We start from the raw sequence: 24,459 nt of genomic DNA, 5'->3' as shown, positions 1-24,459 counted from the left end.
ATGGGATGTGAATGAAGTGGCATAGTATCTGAGGTCAGAGAAATGTGCAGGGAAACTTGCAATTACAAAGCTGAACTTAATTATCTTTGTCTAACTCATTCGAGTTTGGATTCTGATCTCATAGAATAGGGAATTTCCTTAGAAAAATGTGTGGCAATATATTGCGCTGCTGAACAGGCACAGTAAGAAATAAATGTTTCTGTCTTGCTCTTAAATAGTTGAATTTGCATTTTGTTCTGGTAAAAACCTCTTTGAGGTGGTAAGTTTCTAATTATAAGTCATAAAAAAGTAGAGGTGATAACAGGCAATAGAAATGGCTTTCCAAATGTTGGGCTTCTGTAATAAATGGATGTGAATTACTTGGAGGCATAAATATGTTAAAATACTTTGTCACTCCTTTTTGCTAAAGTTGCCTTGAAACTGCCATAACTAATTAATGAAGGATTCATGAACCATTAGGAAGCCTCTGATCACACAAAACTGCTCTTGTATTTTTACGTGTCGCAAGTCCCTATCTGCTTTCTCAGAAGCAAAAGGTCTGCTGGGAGCAGTCTTATGCTGCAGTCATCACAGTATCTGGGATAACTCATCCAGACATACTTTGAAGAATTTTAATGTTCTTCAAGATGTTGCAGGCCCTGGGCTGGTTTAAGAGCTGAAAAGAGCAATGAGATACACTAGTAAGGCTTCCTTTTCCTAGCCCCTCATTAACACTTTTAAATCTCTCTCTGATTGATGAATAGAAGAGTTTTCAGTCTCTTTTTGAGTTCTAGTACTTCTGTTTATGGTGTCAAGTGTTCTAGACTGCAGATTTATTTGTATTCGGAGTATTTTTAAATAATGGCTTATGTTAGATGCAGAGGCTTGTTTGATTATGAAACTTCAAGTACAAAATACAGTACTTCAGGTTGAGGCACTGTGTCCATCTTCTAGTCTTGATTTTCAAATCCTTGCCCACATCAGCTTGGGGTAGTCACAGATTATTGCAGAGGAATTTACACAAAGTTTTCTATACATTTTGACCTATTGAATTTTGGACATATAAAATGTTACAGAAATTCTTCAGTAGCACTGCTGTCAGATTTGAAACAGTGATTGACTGGCGAAAGTATATAGGAAATAATTTGTGCACTTTGCCGTCCTGTCTAAAGAAAAAAATAGTTTTAGCTACAAATGAATGCAGTAAATTCACTGCATGCAGTTTAACATAAGGCCAGAAAGCTCTGCCTGCAGTTTCAGTCTTGCTCCCTTCCTTTAAGTCTCTGCTACAATTAACCTGTGAACAAATTGCCCTCTAGCTCCCCCAGCTGAATCATTACAATGGAAAAGTGAACAGTTAATGGTTTTCCCCAAAGGCAGAGCTGTGTCTGTTCAACTTTGATTTCAGTAAGTTTGAGTTTTGGTAGTGTGCTTTTTATGTTGCTTGCATTGCTCATACCTTGCAAGTGACCTCTTTCAAATAGCCATACTATTCCAAGGAACATGGGATCTTCTGGACCTAGGTCTGTTACAGAAAGATGGAAATGGGTATCATTTAAAATGTTTTGGGTTGAAGTCATTTGAGGGACATAGGAGGGATAAACCCCATCAGATCTATGAAAGCAGAAAGTAGTTCCTGTGTGAGTAAAACTAGACTCTGAGGCCCTGACACCTAGGAGCAGGATATCAGGAGGCTTATTGCCTTTGCAGCAGACTTCATCATTTTCATCAGTTAGCAATGAACCAGAGGAGTTATGGAAGGATAAAGTGGGTGATGAGAGGCTGTTGGGCATGGAAAACACTGGAGCAAGTTATATAAAACTGGTTTCTCAGATGACATTGCAAACATCTGTATTATGATCCTTGAGGCCAAAACCAGAAGTGGCTTTTTAAGTTCTGACCATATTTGTGTGCAGTTGCATTGTTTCTGTGGATGTGTTCAAAGGGGATTGCAGCAGAAGTGTATCTTCCAGCTGTGTAATGTACACAGGCATGGGCAATTACTTATTTCTCAGCGACTTTATGACAGCACGTGCTCCTTTTCCCTGAGGCAACCAAGCTGCCATGTCCTCTTGAGCTTATGCAGTGCTGCTCTGTTGCTTGTGCAGAATGCTGCATTTTCTCATTTGATAAAGCTTTTATAATGTCATACCCTGAGCAGGGACTCATCAGGCTGTCTGGGATGTCAAGTTCTTGCTTCTCTCTCCCACGAATGTCTGTAATTTCAAGGTGGTTGAATACTTGCCAGTCAGAGAAAGATAGGAAACATAAGGCAGCATTTCAGTAGAGGGCCAAAATAATCCTGAATCAACGTATACTGGAGCAAAGGAAAAGGGGAATGCAATCCATTGAGCGTCAAAGAATGGTGGTGCTTTTTCTTGTTACAAACCTCTGAAAGAGGCACAGGAAGGAAACACTGAGACAGGCTGAACTTACTCATCTCTCACATCATCATTGTCTGGTTTTATTTGATTTAGTGATAAAAAGTCTCAGTCTCTTGGGGTCTCAATTTATTGCCCTGGTCTTCTCTACTTCTCCCATTTCCTGTAAGTCCACATAAAAGCAAGTCCCAGGTAAGTCATTATTAGAAGAGGATGGAACTCATTGGTAGAAGGGAATTACCAGAAGTGCCTTGTGCAGTTTAAAGGAGGACTAATTCTTACACATGGGAGTGTAATGGAATTTTCTTTTCTGAGGATATTTCAATCAGATAAATCTGCTTTTTAATTCATGTAAACCATGGAAATGTCTCCCTTAGGTAGTGAGAAGTTTTCCATTGCGTAATTCAGTTCCAAAACTAAATTCCACACTTGTTTCTGAAAAGCAGTGTATATTCAGTACATGGAAGTGTCATCTCTGACATTAGCCAATAGGATAATCTATGTATTCATTTAAACTCTCTAATGCATTGGACAGTAATAAATGCCAGTTCTGCTCTCAGCACAGGTGTTTTGTTTGGTGGGTTATTTTTTGCAGGCTTTTTGGTGGGGCGAGGGGTGAGAAGGTGTGGGGTGTGATTTATGGGGTTTTTTTCTGTGCAAACAATATCCCATCAGCATTAGTACTCTGTGGTCTGTACTGACATCCTCTTCTGGATAACTAAACTAACACTTAAACCTCAAACATTTTGGGTTCACCTGTAGTTGTATTCAATCTGAGAAAGTTTTAAAAATTATGCAAAAGAGTTTGTTCAAATGAACTAATGTGTTTCCTTATTTTATAAGAACTTATTTTCATAAACTATCATGCTGATGCATAGAAAATACCAATTCAGCAATTTGATTAATGCTTATTCATACAAACATCTTAAAAATTAAAAACTTCCTTTATATAACTTAGAATAAATGTGTAGCTTCTCCTTACTGTGGGGTTCGCTACTGCTTTCCAGAGGAAAGCAGATGTTTGCTAACTTGGCAATACTGTGGCCTTTTGAGCTGTGGGGCAGAATTAGAAGACATTTCAGTGTGTTTTCTCAAGGTTTTAAAAAATAACTCTACTTAAGAACTAACACTAAGAGCTGCTAGTGAATAATTGCAACAGTGAAAGAAGCATGCAGGATGTGCATAGGTAATGATGTGCCATCCCCAACAGAGGTGGCAGTTATACAACCTTTATTTGATAGCCATTTGCAGTAGAGATTGTTTTAAGATCTGCTACCAGTAGACACACAGTTGGAAGGATGTTTGCTTTAGGCTAGAGTTTAGGTGGCACTCACAGGTATTACTTGTGTTTCTTACAAACATTTAGGCTGAAGAGCACTTACAGGGACAGCCCTTAACCAGAATTGAGTGTAATGTCACTTTCTATCTGAGTAATGATGGGGAAGCCCATCCTCACTGCCAGCCTATCACATTCAGAGCCAGGATGTTCCCTTTGGCTACCCACAATCATAACTTTGCTTAAGAAGAAAGTAAAAAGTCTGTGTGACCTGTGTGAGACAGAGGTCAGAGCCACCATATCCAAATTGCAGCACTGTCCCCCAGAGTTCTTGGATTCTCCTGTTACCACCACATTGTTCTTCACCTTGTCCCTCTGTTCAGAGCCCTGGTCTTTGTCTCCTAGGCCATCCCAGTAGCAACTACTGTGGGAAGACGTGTGTGGAAGAGCGGGATAATCAGTGGCTGGGTGTCAGCTTGTCGAGGCAACCAAAGGAGGACGGATCTATCATTGTATGTATTAACCACTGGGCCTGTTTGTCACACTGCAGCCAGCTTTCTTGGGCTTCCATGTCAAATGCTGTGTTTGTTTTATATCCATAGGCTTGTGGACATAGATGGAAAAATGTGTTTTACGTCAAAATTGAGCACAAACTGCCACAGGGCATTTGTTTTACCATCTCTCCTGATTTTCGAACTGTCGATGGAATACGCCCATGCCATATAGGTAAGCAAAAGGCTTGAGTCCTTTTGTAGGGAAGGGTGAGATACGCAATTGAATGGTGCAGAGTTTGTGAAAAGCCTGTGTTGTTATGAGAAGGTGTTCTGCAGCCAAAGGCTTGGAGGCTGAGTGCTGATGATATGAGCCCAGTTTGTGATGTAAAGATGTTTATCACTTCAAAGAAAACCTGCTTTCAAAAGGCAAAAAAAAAAATGGAACAGGGCATCAGAGTAGTTTTTTCCCAGATTGCATTGCTGAAGGACGTGTGCTTTTCAAAACCAGGCCAGTAGAGGACATCCTTCCTTCCTTTACTCTTGTCATTGCTCTGGAGAGTCTCACAGCAGAGCAGCAGAAATACCTGCAAGTGATTGTACCACCTGCTCCTTAGCCTTTGATGCAAAGGTGCTGCAGTGCCTGTCACATTGCATGTCCTTGTCCCTTACTTGTCTTCTGCCAAGGCTGCTGCTGTGGCATGAGACCTTCAGGGGTTCTTCCTTGGAGAACTTCAGGAGCAGAATAAGAGGCAGCACCAGAATCTACCAAATGAATTCCATCCATGCTTTCCCATTGTTATCTACCATCCACCCAGGAGAACAATCACGTGCCCTGTGCCTTGCCAATGCAAGGATCAGCTGACAAAGTGATCTTCCTGTGCAGACAGAGTAGTGCCATCAAATGTCCCACTGCTGGCTTTGGAGACTCTTACAAGGGGTAGTGAAACCATGTGTTTTTTATCTTTGGAGACTTTAAGTGTACAAATCTGTGTATGGAATGAAGGGAACCCTGATGGCAGGCAGTCAGCAAAGAATTGCAGGAAAGCAGAGCTGGGACAGTGTTGGATTGCTAGGATGAAAGCAGGATGTCTGAGACTGCCATAACACAAACCCCTCATGGCACCAGTGGAGCACAGGGCAAGTTCAATCAAGCCTGTCAGAGTATGCCTGAAGTACAGAGTGGAAGAGTATCCAGACGTGGTGCTCAAACTATTTGTCTGTTTCATTCATGGAACAATTTTGAAAGTATAGCCTTTAAAGTCAATATTTCAAAGGCAGGTGTGATCAAGTGATACACAGTGTTTTAAGTTTGTTACAATAGTATATTGCACCCAAAGGCTATCTAGTAGAAACCAGTCGTTTTAGTTTTATTGCAGAACTGAAAACCAACTTTTTGGGGAGGTGTTTGTTTGTTTGTTTGTTTTTTCATAAGTTTTCTGAACTTCTGTTGAAAGCCTGGTGACAAAACTCTGGAATTACTTGCTTCTCATCCTTTTGAATATTTCTTGCCCATTCGCAGATCATGCACGAAAGTATGGAGAAAGACATGGGTCATGTCAGGCTGGAATATCTAGTTTTTACATTGAGGTGTGTATTAAAGATACCAGAAGTCTCTCTGTTTATATACTTACTTTTATGTATAATGTCTAAAAAGGGATGTGTAAATGCAAACATCAATGCTGTATTTTATTGTGGGAGGGAAAAATCACTTTTTAATTTATTTTTAATTAAATCTTGCTATGACTTGCATGGTAATTCCCAAGTAAGGCTTTCATTTTTAATCCCAAGAATACTTTTACACCTTACTAAAACCAAAGTTATTTTTCATCTGAAAAAAGGGCATGGATATAGCAGAGGATGAAATTTTATTATTATCTTTAATATGTTTGGTGTAACATTTATAATGCTTGCCTTCTTGCTTTACAGAGTAATACTCTCTATTATTTAATCTTCATTCCATCCTAAGATTGTAATTTCTAAAAAGCTCATTTGAGAAGAGAATATCCTGAATTGCTGTATTTTGCTGTTACAGTTTAAAGCTTTTAAAATGGTATTTTTACAAAGTCTGGAAAATATTATCTGTAATTTAGTAGTAAACCCCAGTGCTGAGCCAGATGCATCTCCAGTAGCATTTCATAGAATTCACAGGAGATCTAAACAAGAGCATTTTACTTGTTTTGCTTATTTTCATGAATATTTCAGTGTGAATAACATGGCTTTGTTTTGCTTTTCTTTTAGGACTTAATTATAATGGGAGCCCCTGGATCATTCTATTGGACTGGTTCTGTGTTTGTATACAACACAACTGCACGTACAATCCACTCTTACACAGATTCCAGTAACCAAGTGAAATCTGGCAGTTATCTAGGTACTTAAAGGATTTAACACTTTACTAAAATATAAGCTAAATGGCTGGTCTTGGGGGGAGTGCACAATGTTTTTGAGTGTTTTCACTATTAACCCCAGAAGCAACAGTTCTACAGATGATTTCTAATTTTGTGAAGTATTACTCATGTATAAGGCTTCCTTTCTGTTCTTTTTATGAGGAAACTTCTCAAACAGTGGATTTCTATTCTTACCATCTCTCCACTGACTTTTAACAATTTCTTAATTTGGAAGGTAGAAATGCTTCTGATTAGCAATGGTTTTCATTTTACTCAAGTCTGCAATGCTGCCACAAGCTTTCACAGAAAAAGACAGTGGTTTCACATTTAACAGAAATATGAAAAAATTTTTACAGTGAAAGCTGCAGGGAAATCTTAATTGTATTGTCAATAAGGGGAACTATGCTGTAACCTTTAGAAACAAACTTTCCTCCAATGTTGTTTTTTTTTGTTTCTTTTTTATTCCAAACATATTTTAGTCTGGGTATGTGAGAAGGCAACCCTCATTTATGAATGTCTGTAACCAAGGCCATGAAGTTCTACTCACGTGCCTATATCCAAGTAACCAGCTGAATTTAGTGCTACAGTTTGGAAAGGTTTATGCCAAAAAAACAGCAGCAGCTTCAGAACTCTCACTGCACTGAGAAAAGCTCATCTGTCCTTCCTGAATTCCTAAGCAAGAAAATTTTTGCTTGTGACCATTGGGTTTTGCATTTTCCCATTCAAAGTTCCGGTTCACGTGGATAAATATTTCCTGTTTCTGATTCCACTTCTCTGACAATAGGAAGTTGGCATATGTTATGAAATAGCTATTGTGAAACACAGTGAAACTAAGACTTCAGAATTCAGTTCTGGGCCTGCAAAGGCCACAGGGACTCTGTGGGAAAGTCAAGCAGAAGAGAGACTGACTGGTGAAGGGGGATCAGACACGTGGATGCCTAGGGTCAGCCATTAGAACTTCTAACCTTTCACAGGACAAAAAAAGAGCTTCAGAGAGTGGAAAGCTCCAGTTTTCCAATAGTAATCAGCAGGAAAAGTACTGCACCTGCCTAGGGAAAATAAATTCATTCCAGATTTCTGCTTCTGAAAGTATAAGAATGAGAATTTCTGAATGAGTCAAATCATTGACAGCCAGAAGCCAGATCCAGGCAAATGGGTAAAAACCTGCGTAAGGACTGTGTTAAGGAGAGGTTAGGGAAGGCCCTTCCACACAAATGTGATCTCTCTTAGTTGCTTTGGCCATCCAGGACCTGAAGTCAGCTGGAGTTTGCTTCACTCTAGTGATCTGCTGCATGTTGGCTCAGCAGAGCCATATGTCTTCTGAACTTGCCCTTCTACTGGAAGGTGAAGAAGAGCACCATTAACTCATCTGTATGTCTGTACAGTAACAGCTGTGATAAACCTGGAATTTTGCAGTTTCATGTTACTTTAACCTCTGCTCCTTTCCCTCATATTGCAGTTGAAGCCCCATGGTGTGGTTGAAAAGGTTTAAAGGTACCTTCCTTCCCTCCCTCAGCATCTGTGCCATCTTTATAATTATTGAAGACAAAAATCTGTTCAGGGTTAATTCTGTTACCAAATTAATTTTTTAGAAGTCTGAGTCTATTGCTCCCTTAAGTAATGAAAGAAATTATCCCTACCAAATGGTGGAAGTATATTGTGACCAGAGTGTAATTCAAGCATGTAAGGAGATAGCATTATCTACTTACTCTATTCTTGCACTCATAGGGACAAAGACATTGGCATCTTTAACAGTTTAATGAAAAACATAAATAAAGAATAATAATTAAGAACCTAGAGACTACAGGAAGTGCAGTAGTATTGTAGCGTTTTCCATAAGTTGGAGGAAACAAGGGTGTTCGTGTGCCAGACAACTGAAAGAAGGAAGGAAATTAGATATTTGTAATACATAACACTAGGTAATATTTTCTTGACTACTTGAGAATCTCTTGGAGAGGGGTAGCTGACTTCTATAAAAGGAATTTTCAAAATTATTCAGCCTTTCAATTCAGCTGGCCCTGATGAAAAAGTAACCTTAAGCACTTAAACTGCCGTAAAGAAATCATAAAGTAGAGGACAGTTCCTTTGAGAAATCTGAGAAGGGCAAGTAACATTTCAGAAAACTGAAAAACTGTAGTCATGGTAAAAAGGAGAAAACTATGGCGTTGGAAATAAAATTTCATTTCTCTATGCCTTTAAAGGGTCAGTTATGTGATTTCCCGTTCCCCTGCCAAACATTTTAATACCATTAAAGAAAAATGAGAACTATGTAATTACTGTAATTCTTGTGTATGTTTGGCTTTTTTTTTTAAGTCCTTAAGAATTAATAATGTTTGCACTTTGGCAAAACAAAAATAACTAGAAAGTAAATGTCAGAGGAGGTAAATTAAGGTTCATCCTTAATTTTTTGTTGAGTAAATAAAAGCTAAATGTTGACCTTCAAATGATAAATTGCTCTGTTCGTCTCTTTTAGATTAAAATATGAAAAGGAAAAGGTGGCTTAATGAGAACTTGAATTCTAGGCAGTTGTGTTCACTGACAAAAGATTCAAAGCTTGTTCTCATCTATCTAAGATGATTTTTCCATTTCCTCTGCATTCAGGAACATCAGCAGTCATTCAGTAAATGCAAGAGTAGAGTATATGTTATCTGTCCTGTATTCTGAGTTGTGATGTACTTTGGAAAGAGTAAGGATGACTTGTGCAGCTACAGGTTAAGGTGTTAGCCTTTATTTTGCAATTCTGTGTCTGGATGTCTGCACCAAAACATGATCCCGTTTATAATCTCTCTCCACATACAGAAATGCTTTGTAATGTAGATTTATTTACTAAAGCTGATGTAATGGCTTCTTACTGCACAATAAGGCTTTTGCAGTTTGTTCCTGACATTTTCATGTGTGTGTCCATGGTGCTTTATGTGTGTATGTGCACATAGAATAGCACTACATTTAATTTTTCTTAAATCCAGTTATAATAGTCAGAGTAACAATTGAATCGATTATTTCCACATTCCAGTGCATCTACTTGGATAATTTTTATTTGTATTAATAGTGTGGACTTACTGAACAATTGCAGAATATGCATTATCAGAAGGTGTTTGCAATTTATTTTATAAATAAATTTTTGAACTATGGCAGATAATTGAGTTCTTGGGAAGAAATGAGTGTTTCTGACACTTTCTCGTGCTTGATGGAACTTACTGTCTGTAGTGACCTTTTACTTATACTTCAAAAACTTTCTATTCTGTTTTCATTGCTGACTTGCATGAGGTCTGAATGTCAGACTCATGATAATTTATGGTGTTGAGAGCTTTTATAAGACATGCTCCTATTCTATCTTTGTTACATAGCATTCCCAGTATTGAATAGTGCATTTCTGATTTGCAGGATATTCTATTGGAGCTGGACATTTTCTGACACCATCCAGTATAGAAGTAATTGGAGGGGCTCCCCAACAGGAGCAGACTGGTAAAGTAAGGAATTGTCTATAATATTGACTTAATGACTATAACCCCAAAAATACTATGATCTTCCAATATAGATTAATATATTAAAGACAAGTATCAGATGTGACTTTTCATGGGGGAAACTTGAGTAAGGAATTAGGGTAGGCAATCTGGATAACATTGATGTGAACTGTGGTGTTGAAGAAAGATGCAGGTAGGAGGCAGGAGGTAGCTGTAATTTGTGATACTGAGCACTGCTGTGCTGATTCTCTAGCACATGCTGTAGAGAAAGCACTGGGAAGTGTTCCAGATTACAGTTTGCTGAATTCTGCTTGTGTTTTCTTTTCCTTTTAGGCATACATTTTTAGCAAGGAGGGAGAAATAAATATTCTCTTTGAAGTAAAGGGCAAAAAGGTAAATCTGTCCTATTGCTTTTCTGCACCTCATAACTTCTAGTGCATCTTCATTAAAATGCAGAAATAATAATGATTTCTTGTCTGCACACAGCTTGGTTCTTACTTTGGAGCTGCAGTTTGTGCTGTGGACCTGAATTCAGATGGCTATTCAGACTTATTGGTTGGTGCTCCAATGGAAAGTACCATCAGAGAAGAGGGAAGAGTTTATGTCTATATTAATTCAGGTTCTGTAAGTATTTTCTCTTAAAAACACACGGCAACACAGCCATTCTGGTTTAACAGGGTAAGAGGAAGAGTTTTCCTCTCTTCTTATTCCATATTTCCAGATATGGAAAAAGCAGCATTAGGGCTGTGATGACTGCCCCAGCAGGAGTGCACAGCACGCCCCCAAAGGCTGCAGTGTCAGCTGTAGCACAGTTACTCCCACCAGTGCTGGAGCTGCACACAGACTGGGTTCGTTTCCTAGGAGCTGTAGGTGGTGACAGCCTGCCCCTGCAGCCCCTTTCCAAGCTCTCCTCCACTGCTGTGCTTCCCACTGAACTGCCAGCTGAAGAGCAACTTACCAGGCCCTTCAGAAACAAACAAGGACTGAAACATTTGCATGCAGTTACTGGTACCAGTCGGGAAACAGACTGGTACTCCTGTTTTGCAATTGACATGACTGGACAGATCATGCATTAGAATGGGCTTCTTTTCATTCTTTCTAAGGTTCAGAAGTGGAAGTGTAGTCACTTTACTATTCTTACACTAAATACCATAAAATGTATCTGAAAATGCTTGCTTCTACATCAATAAGTTTGGTGGGGTTATATATTGGTATCCAAGGCAGTTTTAACATTTTGAATAATATTCCATTCATGTGCCATTGACTCTGTTTTCCTTCAGGAAGCAAAGATGGTAGAGCTGAACATAGAGCTCAGTGGGAGTGACTCGTATGCAGCAAGGTTTGGAGAGTCCATAGCCAATCTAGGAGACATAGACAATGATGGCTTTGAAGGTAAGAATACAAAGAAAACCTATTGGGTTTCATTCTCTGTGATCAGTGGAATGCCATGATAAACATGGCAAAGGAGGATTATGGAAGTCTGAGAATTCTTTTGGTTTGGGATTCGACTTTTCTGACTGGAAATACAGCTCCTTCACAGTCATTGATGTTTAATACCAAGGCACCAGGTTTTGTCTAATAAAGAGCATGAGCATGGAGTGATAGCATAATCTGTAACTTTTGTAACTCAAATGGAATCACTAATCATGTTTTAAATATCTGAGATGAAGGTTGGGGAACAATTTGGCAATTTTGTAACAATAATAAACAAAAATGGAGTCAAAATCTGCTTCTTTGTCCCCACTAAGTACTAAATACATGGGGATATTGAAAGCAACCTTCATGTTGGGAGACTGCTGTAAGAAAAAGGCTGGAAGCAAAATATAAAGAGAAATTGGGTAATATAAAGCATTTTTCTGTAATAATTAAAAAACAGAGCAGAGCCAACTCCTTCAATGATCTAAACCATCAGTATCAGCCCTGTAAAGATAGTGATGTGGGTGGTGGTGTAGGATCCGACCTCAAGATCGTGTGTGTAATTTTAACAGGCACAACTTGACTGTCCCATTTTCATCTCACTAGTAGAGAGATGTATAATGTGCTTTATGTGGTTTAGTCACCACAGTATGGGCTCAGTCAATGTGGATTCAATGAGAGAATTGCTCTGTAAAACCAAACAGTCAAAGGTTTGGGTTTTTTGTGATTTTGGTTCAGTGCAGCCTAAAGTATTTCTGATTTGCAGATAGTTCAGTTTTTGCTTATTTGTAAGTGCAAGTTCCCAGTTATTAACAGTGACTTTCAAGATGGTGTACATAATCTCCCCATCCCTCCCTGGTAAACAGCCTCTGGCTATTTGAACCATGGGAGTTTTTGGTAAGGGCTGTTGAGGGTGGATTGGCGTGTAGGTACGTTCATTCAGTTTGTTACAAATTGCCATACCCCTCTGGGATTAGGTCATCTAGGCATAAAACATATCCCTTTGTGGCAATATCCCTTTGTACCTTCATTTCCTTGTTAAATGCCTTTCCAAGCTTATTATTAACTGTTATGAACACTTCATAGAAAAATAAATAGTTTATTTTTGGCACTGTAATAAGAGTACTTGTGTTTCAGTGACTTAATCCATGTGGGAAGAGCAGGAAAATCATCACTGTTCCATAAATATAAAGCTTGGTATTTTTCTCTTTTTTTTAAAGATCATGATAATTTTGCCTTCTTTCATGGTAACCTTTTAACCTCTTAAGGGTCAAAATTAGTATTGCTAGAAATAGACTGTGTCTTTAACAAAATGGCAGTATTTGATTGTTGCTTTTCACACACAGTAATTAAGGTAGAATCAGATTACTGAGCTGGTCTGTATTGTTTTTGTTTGCTTTATATCTGTGTTCACAACTGCCTTTGAATTCAGGCAAGTAAATCTGATCTGGCATTGCATGCGTCAAGATTTGCATTTCTTCAGCTGCTCAGTGGTCATATTTCCTAGTCCATGATCATTGCTGAATTGTTTTTTCACAGATGTGGCAATTGGGGCTCCACACGAAGATAATCTAAAAGGGGCTATTTATATATACAATGGCAGGAAAGATGGAATAACACCAACATTTTCACAGGTATGCTTTTCCAATGCAAAATACCCAATCCAGAAAAACCCCAAGTTTAAATCTGAGACGGTTTTCCCTTCATTTAACAGTCTGACCATCTGAAGTATATTAAAAGACTTCAGAAAATTTTTACATGGTCTGTGATTTCCAGTCATAATAAAACCTGTAAGAGAAAAAAAATTGTTTTGGGAGCTTTAAAAAAGGTTTATGGGATTTAAGTTCACCATCAGGATTGTTCTGCTAACATTTTTCGCTGGAAATTGTAACTCAGAGATTAGCTTTCCAAGAATAATTTTCTCTTTTGTATTTTTGTCCTCAGAGAATACAAGGAAAAGAAGTGAGTAATTCTTTAAGCATGTTTGGACAATCCATATCAAGTGGCATTGATGTAGATAACAATGGTTATCAAGGTAAATTAAGCAATTTTGTTTACTTTTAATATTTAAAAGAATAGAAATTCATAGGGAACAACCCTACTGTCTTACTTGATACTTTTATCAGAAGCAGAATCTGTTATTGAGATGACATGTCACATCTCATATTTTGGGAAGAAAAAAGAAGAGGTAAAGCTGAGGCCAGGCAGTCAGGTTTCACGGTCACCTAACTATTATTTAAGGACTGAGAACAATGTAAGAGTGAGATCATAGTGCACAAGGGGAAGAGAAATGTGATTTATATCTTAAAAGCAGACATCTCATTTACAAATGTCACAATGAGGTGCTTTGGGCACTGGAAGCATGTTTGTTGTCCAGACTAGTGTGCTAACCTGAATATATTGCTGGCATTCCCAGAGTCTGGATTCTGACAGGAGTCATGGGCTCCTTTACTCTCAGTCTGAGTGAACACCACTTAGGGCTCATGGCATTGAGCTAAAACCATTGTGGAGTTCTTGTGGCCATGACAAAGTAGTGCTAACTTGGTGCCAAGAATATATTAATTGTTTTATACACATCATCAAAACATTCTGACATTTTGCAGATAAGTCTTAGGTCAGGTCAGGTATGTCTGTCCTGCTCTTGGGGGTGCAAAAGCACAAAGTTACCCTGTTGTGTGTTCTGGCTCTGTCCACAGAAACATTTTCCAGGTTAATTTGTAATGCTGGCCTAAAGGACAGGTTACAAGTAGTCTGCTCACAGGTCAGCTGTTGGTTACTACTCTGGCAGTCACATCCTCAGGCCCTTATATCATTTAGTCATCTGACAATTCACTTTTGCTACCTGATTTGGGAGGTATATAAACTGTCTATATTTCTTTCCTTCTTGCATGAATAGAGTTCAGTTCATTTGGAATAAAGGAAATACTATTATTTCTCTCTATGTACAATTTTATACATATAATAGACATAAGCAAATCAATTCTAAGTATAAAAATCAGTAGGTATGTGCATGTATAGCAATATTGAATATCTGGATGGAGAAGAAAGCAAGTATCTCCTATTTAGCTGAGTTGTCCTTCAGTATCAACCATTTAAATGTGAAATAGAAATCAAATAATCACATTATCAATATCTGGAAGTCCATCAAATTAGCATGCAGCATTTATGGACAGTGCACAAGTATTTGAGGAGCTGTCTTTAAATACTAGTATATCCCTTCTAGTAAATAAAGGGCAAATGGTGTCTTAATATTCACCAAAAGGTGAATATGCTATAAAATGCTTGTACCTAAGTAATTCCTCTTGGCAAATTATGGTTATTGATACGTTCTTTTTGTGCAGATGTAGCAGTTGGTGCATTTTTCTCTGATTCTGCTGTGGTGTTGAGGTGAGATTGCTGTGTTTCAATACTTTTGAAGACCATACAGTTTAACTCTGTTTTTTAGTGGAATTTATTAAAACTCAGTAATTTAATTTAACTCATTATATTCTTGATATCTTCAACTTCACTCATTAGGCTCTAGAAGGCTCTACAAGTGAAACATTTAAGTAAACACATTGAAAAGATGAAAATATCATTCTGTAACTTTTTGAAGTAAAAATAATTTGCATACAACTGTTTGAAACTATCTGAAAAATGCAGATAACTTTAAAATTATAATTCTAAAATATAAAAATAAGTTGTCAGGGATGATTAGTTTTTGCAGACATTCTGTAAGCTATATCTGAACATTATTTGTGTTACTCTTTTCTATTCTTAGAACAAAGCCAGTGATAATTGTTATAGCTTCTTTGAAGCATTCTAATTCAATAAATCGAACTAATTTGGACTGCATGGAAAATGAGCAGCCTGCCACCTGTATGAATTTGAAGATATGCTTTGCCTACAGAGGACGGGAGGTACCTGGTTATATTGGTAAGCTACTGGAAAAATAATCCCCTATATGTACTGATTTCAAATGCACCTATTTGCAGAATAATGCTGCTGGTATTCAGTAGAGCATTAATCTGACTTCAGTATAAAATGAAAAGCTGAAAACATGGATACCTTTTTAATGTCATGACTACCCTGTAACGTCAGGCCACTACACTTCTGTTCAATTTGGAATAAGAGCACATCCCTGCTAGAACTGCTGCTTGAAGAGACAGCAGCATTAAAAGGGTGATATTTAGATGTCCTCTAACAGCAATCTTCTCAGGCAGGGACCAAACCAGATGGGACTGCTGGAGGATGCTGCCTTCCACTTAGCAATAGAGAGAAAGCATTCCTTCACAAACCAGCTCAAGCAGCTGATCATATTGTGGGGCACTTTTTGAAAGAGAAGGAATCCTACCAAAATTACTGAAAAATAAATCTTGTATTGTGTTTTATATAATGCATATTTTGCTTTTGGCAAAAAACTGGTATTGCTGGAAATGGTGTCTTTCAGAGGGAATATTCATGGTGAATTAATTTAACATAATTTACTGTCTAAATTTGCCTGTATTGCCTGAGTGCTTTTAACCTACTTGTCATGTGCTATTTGTAAACTGCAAACAGCCCTTCAAGTACATGGTATATAAAATTACATTGCTCAACTCTTCTGGGTGAGAACAGACAATAACCTTAGGGAGCATGTTACAGAGAACACATGCAGTGATGAATTGTTAAGTTATGTGTCTTTTGATCTTTATCAGATCTTTTGAAACTCATTAATTTTGAAAGAGGAGCAGTCAGACTTGGTCACCCTTGCTGGACTTGTACATAAGACTTTTTAATTTAAAAAAAAGTACTGGTAGAAATTGTAGATAACCTAACCCTTGGCAAAAAAATTAGAAGTAATAGATCTGTAATGCTCTGAAACTTGTTTGCAACTTGTTACCATAGCAATTCATGCTAACTTAAATAGAAAAAACTGTGAAGGTAAACAATATTTGTCAGTGTTAGTTGACTTAAGTGTTTGTTGTAAGTTACTGTCAGCCGTTTAACTAACTGAAATGGGTTTTCTGTAAATAGATTTTGGTAGAAAATATAAATACAACCTGATAAACTATCCCTGATATAAATGCATGTATTGGGGAACAGCCATGAAGCAATTTTCAGGGTATTAGAAGTTTTTCTTAGTATGGATTTATGTCAGTGTTTTTAAGCCAAGCATTTTAAAATGGATGTTTAAATATACTTATGGAAGTGAGTCAGAAATTGTAATTTCTACATAAACTCATTAAGATTGCAACACTTGAAGATTTATAACCTTTATTTTCCCTGGGTTTTATTTTGTAGTGTTGCTTTATAATCTGAGTGTTGACGTGAACAGAAAAGAGGATACACAAGCCAGATTTTATTTTTCCTCCAATGGAACACATGATACAATCTCAGGAAAAATAAAGATTTACAGCAATATTACTACCTGCAAAGATCATCCAGCATTTATGAGGGTAATGTAGTTTTCAGTATGTATTGTCTTGTAAATCCTTTGTTCTCCTCTGAAAAGCAGACCTGCTGCAAAAGAACCTATTCTGTTTATAATTGCACCACATAATTTTGGAAGTAAAATATTTGTATTCAGAACTTCCACAGTTAATATATTTTATTTCTGATGCTTTCTCAGCTTTCTCTGAGGAAATCAGTAGATCTTCCATCTCTTACATTGGTGAGATGTATAATAACAATAACCACAGTGATTAAGTTGGACCTTGAGCATTCTTGAAATTTTTTCATCATTTTTATGCATGACAGATCATATATAGATTGAGGTTGGTTTGGAGCAATCATGAAGATTCAACATTCATATTCTGCTGAACATTTTTGATGGAATTTTCTTATGTATTCCTTAATGCAAAGTCTTAAAACTTGTATTTTTCATGTTTTGTCATCTGTAAGTATAACAAAGAACATGCATACGGTTTTGCTTCTGTTGTTATTGTGAGTAGATAAAGTAGACTCAGTTAAAAAGGAAAAACCCATTCCTGATCCACAGGAAGTGAAATGAAGATGGTTGCTAGAAAAGTCTGTAGTTCAAGGTCTGTAGTGTGGTGTGCTTTGTGAGTGTGCTGCAAGGAGCCAAAGGCTGGCAGGGTGTGAAGCAGAGCTTTGTTTGGGGTTGCTTGATTTTTTTTCTCCTCAAGGAATGCAGCACTCACCCATAACCTGAGGGTGGAAATGGGGTAGGAAGAGCACTCGTGCATGACCTATCCCGCTGAAAGGTGAAGAGGGACTTGTCTTGAAAATGGAATAAAACTGGTAATCAGGACAAGGATATAATATTTTTAAGGCCATTTAAATAACAAGAAAAAAATTAATCACTTTTATTCTATCAAACATTTTAGAAGCTTGTCCTCCAAAACAAAAATTGTGGAAAAACTTGGAAGTCCTAAACCACAACAAACAATAAAAATCAGTGGACACAAAGGAACCACATTTTATTAAACTCAGAAGAAATAGACTTCTCTCCTGTCAGACCTTATCTAGGAGGGAAGAGAGGGAATATTTAGATGTAAGGGGAAATAAAGCTAATAAAATAATGGACTACTTTGCCTGACATTTTCTTTGAAATCCTCAAGGTAGCAATTCTGTGACCTTTTGAAACAAACATCTATCAAGGTGACCAATGCAGTTGATCCTGCACAAAGGCTAGAAAATAAATTTTATTTTCGACAACTACAGAAAAACCTGCAGGGAAATATTCTTCAATGTATTTTTCTTCTTCCTTGATTTCCCTTATTTTTTGTTTGTGACATGATTAGAAGCCAGTTCTTCATCACAAAGCTTCAGGGTAAAAAGGGAAGCTTATGTTACCTACTGGAAAATTTCCCAGATGCATCTCAGCTGATAACTGCACCTAAGTGAATGTTGCTTGCAGGAGCAATGGCAAATTGCCACTTACTTTATAAGAGTTTTGTAAACAAATGGAGATGTGATTGACAGCTGACCTTGTTCAGATTGCTGTACCAGCATTAGCAGGTATTTGTGTAGGAGGAAGGAATTGATTTGCCTCATCAGTTCCTATAGTCCATCGTTAGGGAGTTTTTTCCTACATAGAATTCAATTTTCTTTTCAATTTTTAATTAATAACATTATAAGCATCTCCTTCCACCCACTGAGGTTTCTGTACTTGTGTGAAGCTCCTAAAGTTAAGTAAGTGTGAATGTCTGTCAAGTACAGTCCTTGCAAGAGACAATATAAATTTTATGTATTTTGAGTAAAGGCTAATTAATAGCTAATTAGTATAATGGAAGTAATATAAAGCAGATGCAGAGAAAACCTTGTGGAAAATTATTACAAATTAGATAATATGTGATTTGGCCAACACAAGCTTGCAGATAAGAATTAAAACAGTGGCCATGTGGAAGGACAATCAGTGTCTGTCTATCCCCTACACTAAGGGAGTAATTTAATCAGGTTTGTTACTGTTGGTGCTTCAAGCTGTTCAGTTTTCACAAGTAGGTAGTTGGGGCTCTGATCTGAGCATTCCTACACAGGCAAGGCTTCATGTACAAAATAATCATTTATTTAATCTTCTTAATACAGAATGGAAAATAAAGGGGCAGAAAAATAAAATGCAGTCACAACTTGATTTAATTGTACTGTGGGAGAACTAGTTTTGATTTCATATGTAAATACCCATTGGGTTTGTCTGGCCTCATTCTACTGGTTAGCTTTCTTCATTTTAGCCAACTTTGCCTTTTTTCCTACTTGGGCAGTGCAGCCTTTCATAGGTGTGTGAGGCAGGATTATTGACAGAAGTGGGTTCACTATTCAGTAGGATTTCTTATCATAGAAGATCATCCATTCTGAAATGGCTGATGCTGTCACTGAACGTATTCTGCCTTTATGCATTTCTGATTGCCTCCTTCAGCAACAAAGATGAAAGTATATTAGCCATATGGAATTATTTTACATGTGAAAAATAGGTCACGCTGCTTTAGTGAGTTCTGGGCAACCTTGTAAGTTTAAAACATAAGCATACATGTTTTGTCTTATATGATTAACTCATTAGGTTTCCAATTTTCGTAGAAAGATGTAAGGGATATCTTGACTCCTGTACATGTTGAAGCGAGTTATCATCTGGGGCATCATATTCTACAGAAAAGAAATGCTCAAGAATTTTCACCACTTGAGGCTGTTCTTCAACGCAGGAAAGAAAAAGATGTTATAAAAAGCAAGGTTAGTGTATGAGTTCTCTTTTTTCCAATGCAGTGAGTAAATATTCGTGTTTTAATCTCCAGTTCACTGATTCATAGCATGTGAAAGAATGCATTTTCCAGACCTACACCTAGGGATTGTGTCTTGATATCAATTAATAAACCAGAATGCTAAAAAAAATGCCCCATTTTTTGCTAAAAAAAATCTTTGCAGAACTTGTGTATCATCTGTATTATGGTTTAAAAATAAAGAAGATATGTGCAGAGAACTTGCCAGCATAAATAGTACTATATATCTCAGAACCCATATATGAAATACACTCTTTGAAATACCCATTCAACTACACAACATAAAAATTGTACTTTAAAATTATTTCTGTGTTAAATACACAATATCATGTTGGTATTAGTCTTGAAGTGTTGATATTGCTGAAATATTAGTTCTGTAAAAGTACTGCAGGTTTTCAAGTCTGTGAGGGGAAAGAAAGAGTATATTCTTTAGTAACTATGAAATTAACCTTTTTTCCCAAAAAATTCCAACTTAAGAGACTTTGACTTTAGTGAAAGTCAGAATATGCTGAATTTTTAACTTTTCACAATGGTAAGCTCCCCAGAAAAGTGGTCAGAGCTCCAAGCCTGAGTTCCAGAAGTGTTTGGACAATGCTCTCAGGCACAGGCTGTGACTCTTGAGGATGTCCTGGGCAGGACCAGGAGCTCTGATCCCAATGGATCCTTTCCAACTCAGCTTTCTCTGTGATTTCTGTAACTGAGATACAGTTGGCCATCAGAACTCCCAAGATATGTAAGAGCTTCTTTTAAATGGCATGCTCTGACTTCTCATTGTCATTCAGAATATTGTTTTAGAAACCTCAGAGTTGTAAAGAAAGAAAGAAGGAGGGAGATGTTGAGTACAGTGACAGAAATGTGCTCTATAACATACTGATAAACCAAGACACGGACACCTGCAACTCATGGTGTCTCTGCTCTCATCAAACCTTACTAACAGTAGTATAAATAAGAGTTGTAATTAAACTCTTGCAAAAATTAATGTGCTGTATTACAGGAGAGACTGCACAGACATCAGTTCTGGATCTTCTAAAACATTCTGCCCTCCTTGTGTACTGCTGTAAAGATTGTCTGAACATACACCCACAGGTTTCACTGTGACAGACTGAGTCTGGAAAGCCTCCTCACTGTTACTTTGGGTGCACAGAATGTGTTTGGAAAATGGAAAATCGTAGCCTGATTGAATTGTATGTTAGCAGTAAGAGCTATTAGACACTTCCTTGTGCTTAGTTACTAGGTGATGGGTTTCTTTCTCTGGAAATACTGTTTCTCACCATTGGAAGCATAAGACACTGAAGTTCCTTTTTTTTTTAATTTGGCTTTTACAGTTTATTTTTGCAAGATTTTGTTCCCAAGAAAATTGTTCAGCTGACTTGAGAGTTTCTGGAAAAGTTGTTTTTCCAAAGTAAGTATAATGTAGCTTTCATTTTTGTGGACAATTTAGTAAGATTTTATTTAAATTATTCTTTGATCTTTTGTATGTAAATTACACTAATCCACAAATGCTCAGGACTCTCTGAAAAAAACAAGATGTAAAGCTTCTTAATTGAAGACTATTTGTAAATCATAAATCTTGCAGAAAATGTAGCATAAATTTATATGATTGAAGAACTGTTATTGCATAATTAGAAGATTTTACAGCTCAAAAAATCATGTTAAATAACCATGAATTTGTGTTCTACACTTCATATATAAATGGGCTAAGATAACGCTGCACAATGTCTACTCAATATGCAGACATCATAACTAAAATTGTAAAATTGACAAGCTATTGGTTATTTCTGCTGCTCTTTCTGGATATAGTGTACTTGCACTAATTGAAGTCTCAATCAGCAGTATAAAACTGAAGATATAATATTCTTATATAAAAGAGCCACTTAATTGTTTTAAGTTGTATTTTATCATCACAACCTTTTTCCTTATTGACTATTATATTTCAAAGTAAGGAATACATGTGAGCAAAAAGAGGAATTGTAGCTGTTGTGAATCTCAGCTATTTAGATATTTTACCTATAACTTAGATTTTCTCATGTCATTCATCACTTTTAAAGTCGATGCTACTCAAATCAAGATTCTAGGTTGAACAACCTAAAATGGCATCAAAAGATGCTGACAGTCACCTAATGCAGATTAATCCCACCTGTGTGATCCTGAGCACAAACTTTGTCATCTTCCCAGATTTCAGAGTAAGATGTGTATCTTTCTGCCTACTTTAACTTTTGGCCTGTAGCATGAGTCTTAAGCCCTTTCATTTTCTTAGGCTGGATGGTTATTTCATTTAAACACTCATATAGTTCTCAGAAAGAATGGTTGTGCAGAATTTGCATTCATGACATTAGAAATGCAGTTTTGTAAGCACTTCCAAGCTCTAAGAAAGAAAAACACAGATTATAACATATCTGCTTGACATTAGGCCCAGCAGCAGATTTGCAGTGTAAATAAATAGTCTAAGTATCTTGATAAAGTGTGAAGTATCACCTTAAATTACCTTGTGCCCCTAGAATCTCGATTAAAAACTAGTTAACTGTGAAGTGATAATTTATTTTGTCTTGACAGAATGCATTCATTATCCTTGAAGAGCAGGGCAACCACCTTTGGCTTTAAAAGAATGAAATCAAATAGGGATGGCAATGTAATGCTTTATTTTCTGAGTAGCAAGTCTTCATGTATACACTATCATGTTTTGTTTAAATTGCTTAGATTTTGGCCTGCCCTGTAAGTTTCTAGTCTGCATCATGCATTTTTTAATGAAGAATGAAATATGATTACTGGGGAAAAGCTCTGGTTCAGCTTTGTTGTAGTCCCAGATGTGCACCTGGTGCTTTTGTGTACTTGTGTGTTAAGCTGGGAGGCATCTTTGTGACAGCATATTGTTAATGAGCTTGGCTTTAACGTGGGTAAGAGGAGTGAGTGCTGGGTATATAAGTGCTAAAACAACGTTCCAATTTAACCTAAACTTGACAAGCTACCAAAATGTTAACATTGTGTTTTTCTTTAATTTGCTTTTGTCTTGGAACCTATCTGCTTATGCAGTGCTTTTGCCTTCTGTTGCTTTTGTAAGTGCCAGCTTCTTTCCCAAAGGTGTTCAGTGACTAATGCTTTGGTTTCGAGCCAGAATATCTGATAAATGTCTATTTCTAGGCACCCTTTCTGCAAGTCTTAATTAAACTTTAATGTCAAGCTGAAGTTTACTTTCAGCCCCCGACGGGGTGTCTGTACTTGTAACATGAATATAGAACATTACACAGATCATAAGAGAGGCATGTTCACTCTGCCCCTCTTCACATTAACTCAGTCCCACATTTGAGTGCAAAGAGTGAATGTTGAAATAACATCTGAAAATGCTGTAGCAGTGACACATTGCTATTCTGGCCTGTAAAGGAAAGGACTTGTAAAGGCCAGGAGCACAGCTGGACTGAGGACAATTCCCTTGCTCCCTCAGTAACCACTCCAGCCTTTCAGGGGTGACCATCACATAACTGGTGTCCTACCTTAGTCACAGAATGGAGTAAAACCTTCCCTTACATCTCCAGCTGAGCTTTGTCAGAACCAACTGAAACTACCTAAAAGAGCAGCTTTGCCTACAGGCTGTTTCTAAAATTACTTTCCATTTACATTGTAATTATTTTTATAGGTCTCACAAAAAGAAAACATACCTTGGTGTTGGAAGTGTGAAGACTTTATTGTTGAACATTTCTCTGCTTAATGTTGGAGATGATGCATATGAAACTCTCCTCCATGTTCAGATCCCTAAAGGTCTTTATTACATTCGAGTTTTAGAATTGGTAAGGAAAAAAAAATCTCTCAAACAGTAATCCTTTGATATTTTTATTTTTCTGCCTGGTGTTTTTCAAATTCCGTTTATGAATTGTTGAGTTTCTTTAGATACTGAACCTATGACCCTTCATCAAAAGCTGCCAAAGCATCAATTTTTAGATTCTTAGACTTCTAGCTACCTAAATCAAGTGCAATTTATCAATACAGATGATTTACATAATTTCAGTAACAACTAAATAATAAAAAAAAAGTTTTTAAAATATTTTCAGGATATTACAGCTGTTTTTTGGCTTATGGTCATGTTTTCAGTGATCACAAAGATCTCACAGAATATTTCCCAAATACACAAGCATACAAAAAGTCATAAATCTAACTGTGCTCTCCTTCTGCATTTTAAAAATAACTGTTCTCCATGTAGAATGCCCCAGATCCATCTTGGTGAGTTGGCTTTTAACATGGGTGGGTCTGGGTCTGGTGCATGTGCCTTAGCTTCAGTAAATCAGGAAGCAGATGAAGTAACTGATACAATAATCAATAGAATCTATTATGTTAAAGTGATCATGGGCGTTCTGGATATTGGCATCAGTGAAATAACAAACACCTGGTTCAGGAAAATATAAAGCACCCAATTTTAGTGTGTGCATGTAATTTGAAATGTTTGAAAAAAACACCTTTTTTATTTTAATCATTAGTAACTTGTCCTTTATTTTAGGAAGAAAAACAGATACATTGTGCAGTATTAGATAAAGAAATTAATGCAGTGACACTTGAGTGCAGTGTTGGCTATTTATATGTGGATCACAACTCAAAGGTAAGCTGCAAATGGAGTTCCTATCTTTAGAAACACCCTAAATTTTCTATGAGGATTTTCATGGGGGGAAAAAAATCTCTGGCTCTCTTCTTCATTCCCAACTACCATCTCTTATCATGTTGGTATCTGTATCTCTCCTGCTACTTTTAAATTAATTGCTTAAACACTCCCTGAAATAATTCATTAAGGGCCAACAGTGTTTGTTTTGTGCATTGACTGATTGTGCTTGGCTTCTAGACAAGTGGGCTGACCAATGCCATGGACATATGTGTTAGGTCAATAGAAAGG

At 37.1% G+C, this 24,459-nt stretch overlaps 1 protein-coding gene across 1 annotated transcript in view; it reads left to right on the top strand.

Annotated features, from left to right (window-relative positions):
• Positions 1–24,459, top strand: part of ITGA4 (integrin subunit alpha 4) — a 34,664-nt gene that overhangs the window by 2,296 nt on the left and 7,909 nt on the right. The window contains exons 3-19 of the mRNA XM_059475593.1: positions 4,042–4,148; positions 4,239–4,362; positions 5,650–5,717; positions 6,369–6,498; positions 9,899–9,984; positions 10,312–10,371; positions 10,465–10,602; positions 11,259–11,370; positions 12,934–13,028; positions 13,339–13,429; positions 14,736–14,781; positions 15,155–15,309; positions 16,657–16,811; positions 19,390–19,539; positions 20,912–20,988; positions 23,218–23,368; positions 24,073–24,171. Coding sequence (XP_059331576.1) covers positions 4,042–4,148; positions 4,239–4,362; positions 5,650–5,717; positions 6,369–6,498; positions 9,899–9,984; positions 10,312–10,371; positions 10,465–10,602; positions 11,259–11,370; positions 12,934–13,028; positions 13,339–13,429; positions 14,736–14,781; positions 15,155–15,309; positions 16,657–16,811; positions 19,390–19,539; positions 20,912–20,988; positions 23,218–23,368; positions 24,073–24,171 — 1,844 coding nt within the window. The remainder of the gene's footprint in view (positions 1–4,041; positions 4,149–4,238; positions 4,363–5,649; positions 5,718–6,368; positions 6,499–9,898; positions 9,985–10,311; positions 10,372–10,464; positions 10,603–11,258; positions 11,371–12,933; positions 13,029–13,338; positions 13,430–14,735; positions 14,782–15,154; positions 15,310–16,656; positions 16,812–19,389; positions 19,540–20,911; positions 20,989–23,217; positions 23,369–24,072; positions 24,172–24,459) is intronic.

The sequence above is a fragment of the Ammospiza nelsoni genome, chromosome 7 (genome assembly GCF_027579445.1).
Source record: "Ammospiza nelsoni isolate bAmmNel1 chromosome 7, bAmmNel1.pri, whole genome shotgun sequence".
In the NCBI taxonomy this organism is placed as follows: domain Eukaryota; kingdom Metazoa; phylum Chordata; class Aves; order Passeriformes; family Passerellidae; genus Ammospiza; species Ammospiza nelsoni.
The sequence above is the reverse complement of the archived record's forward strand: the minus strand, read 5'-3'. Positions and strand labels throughout refer to the sequence as shown.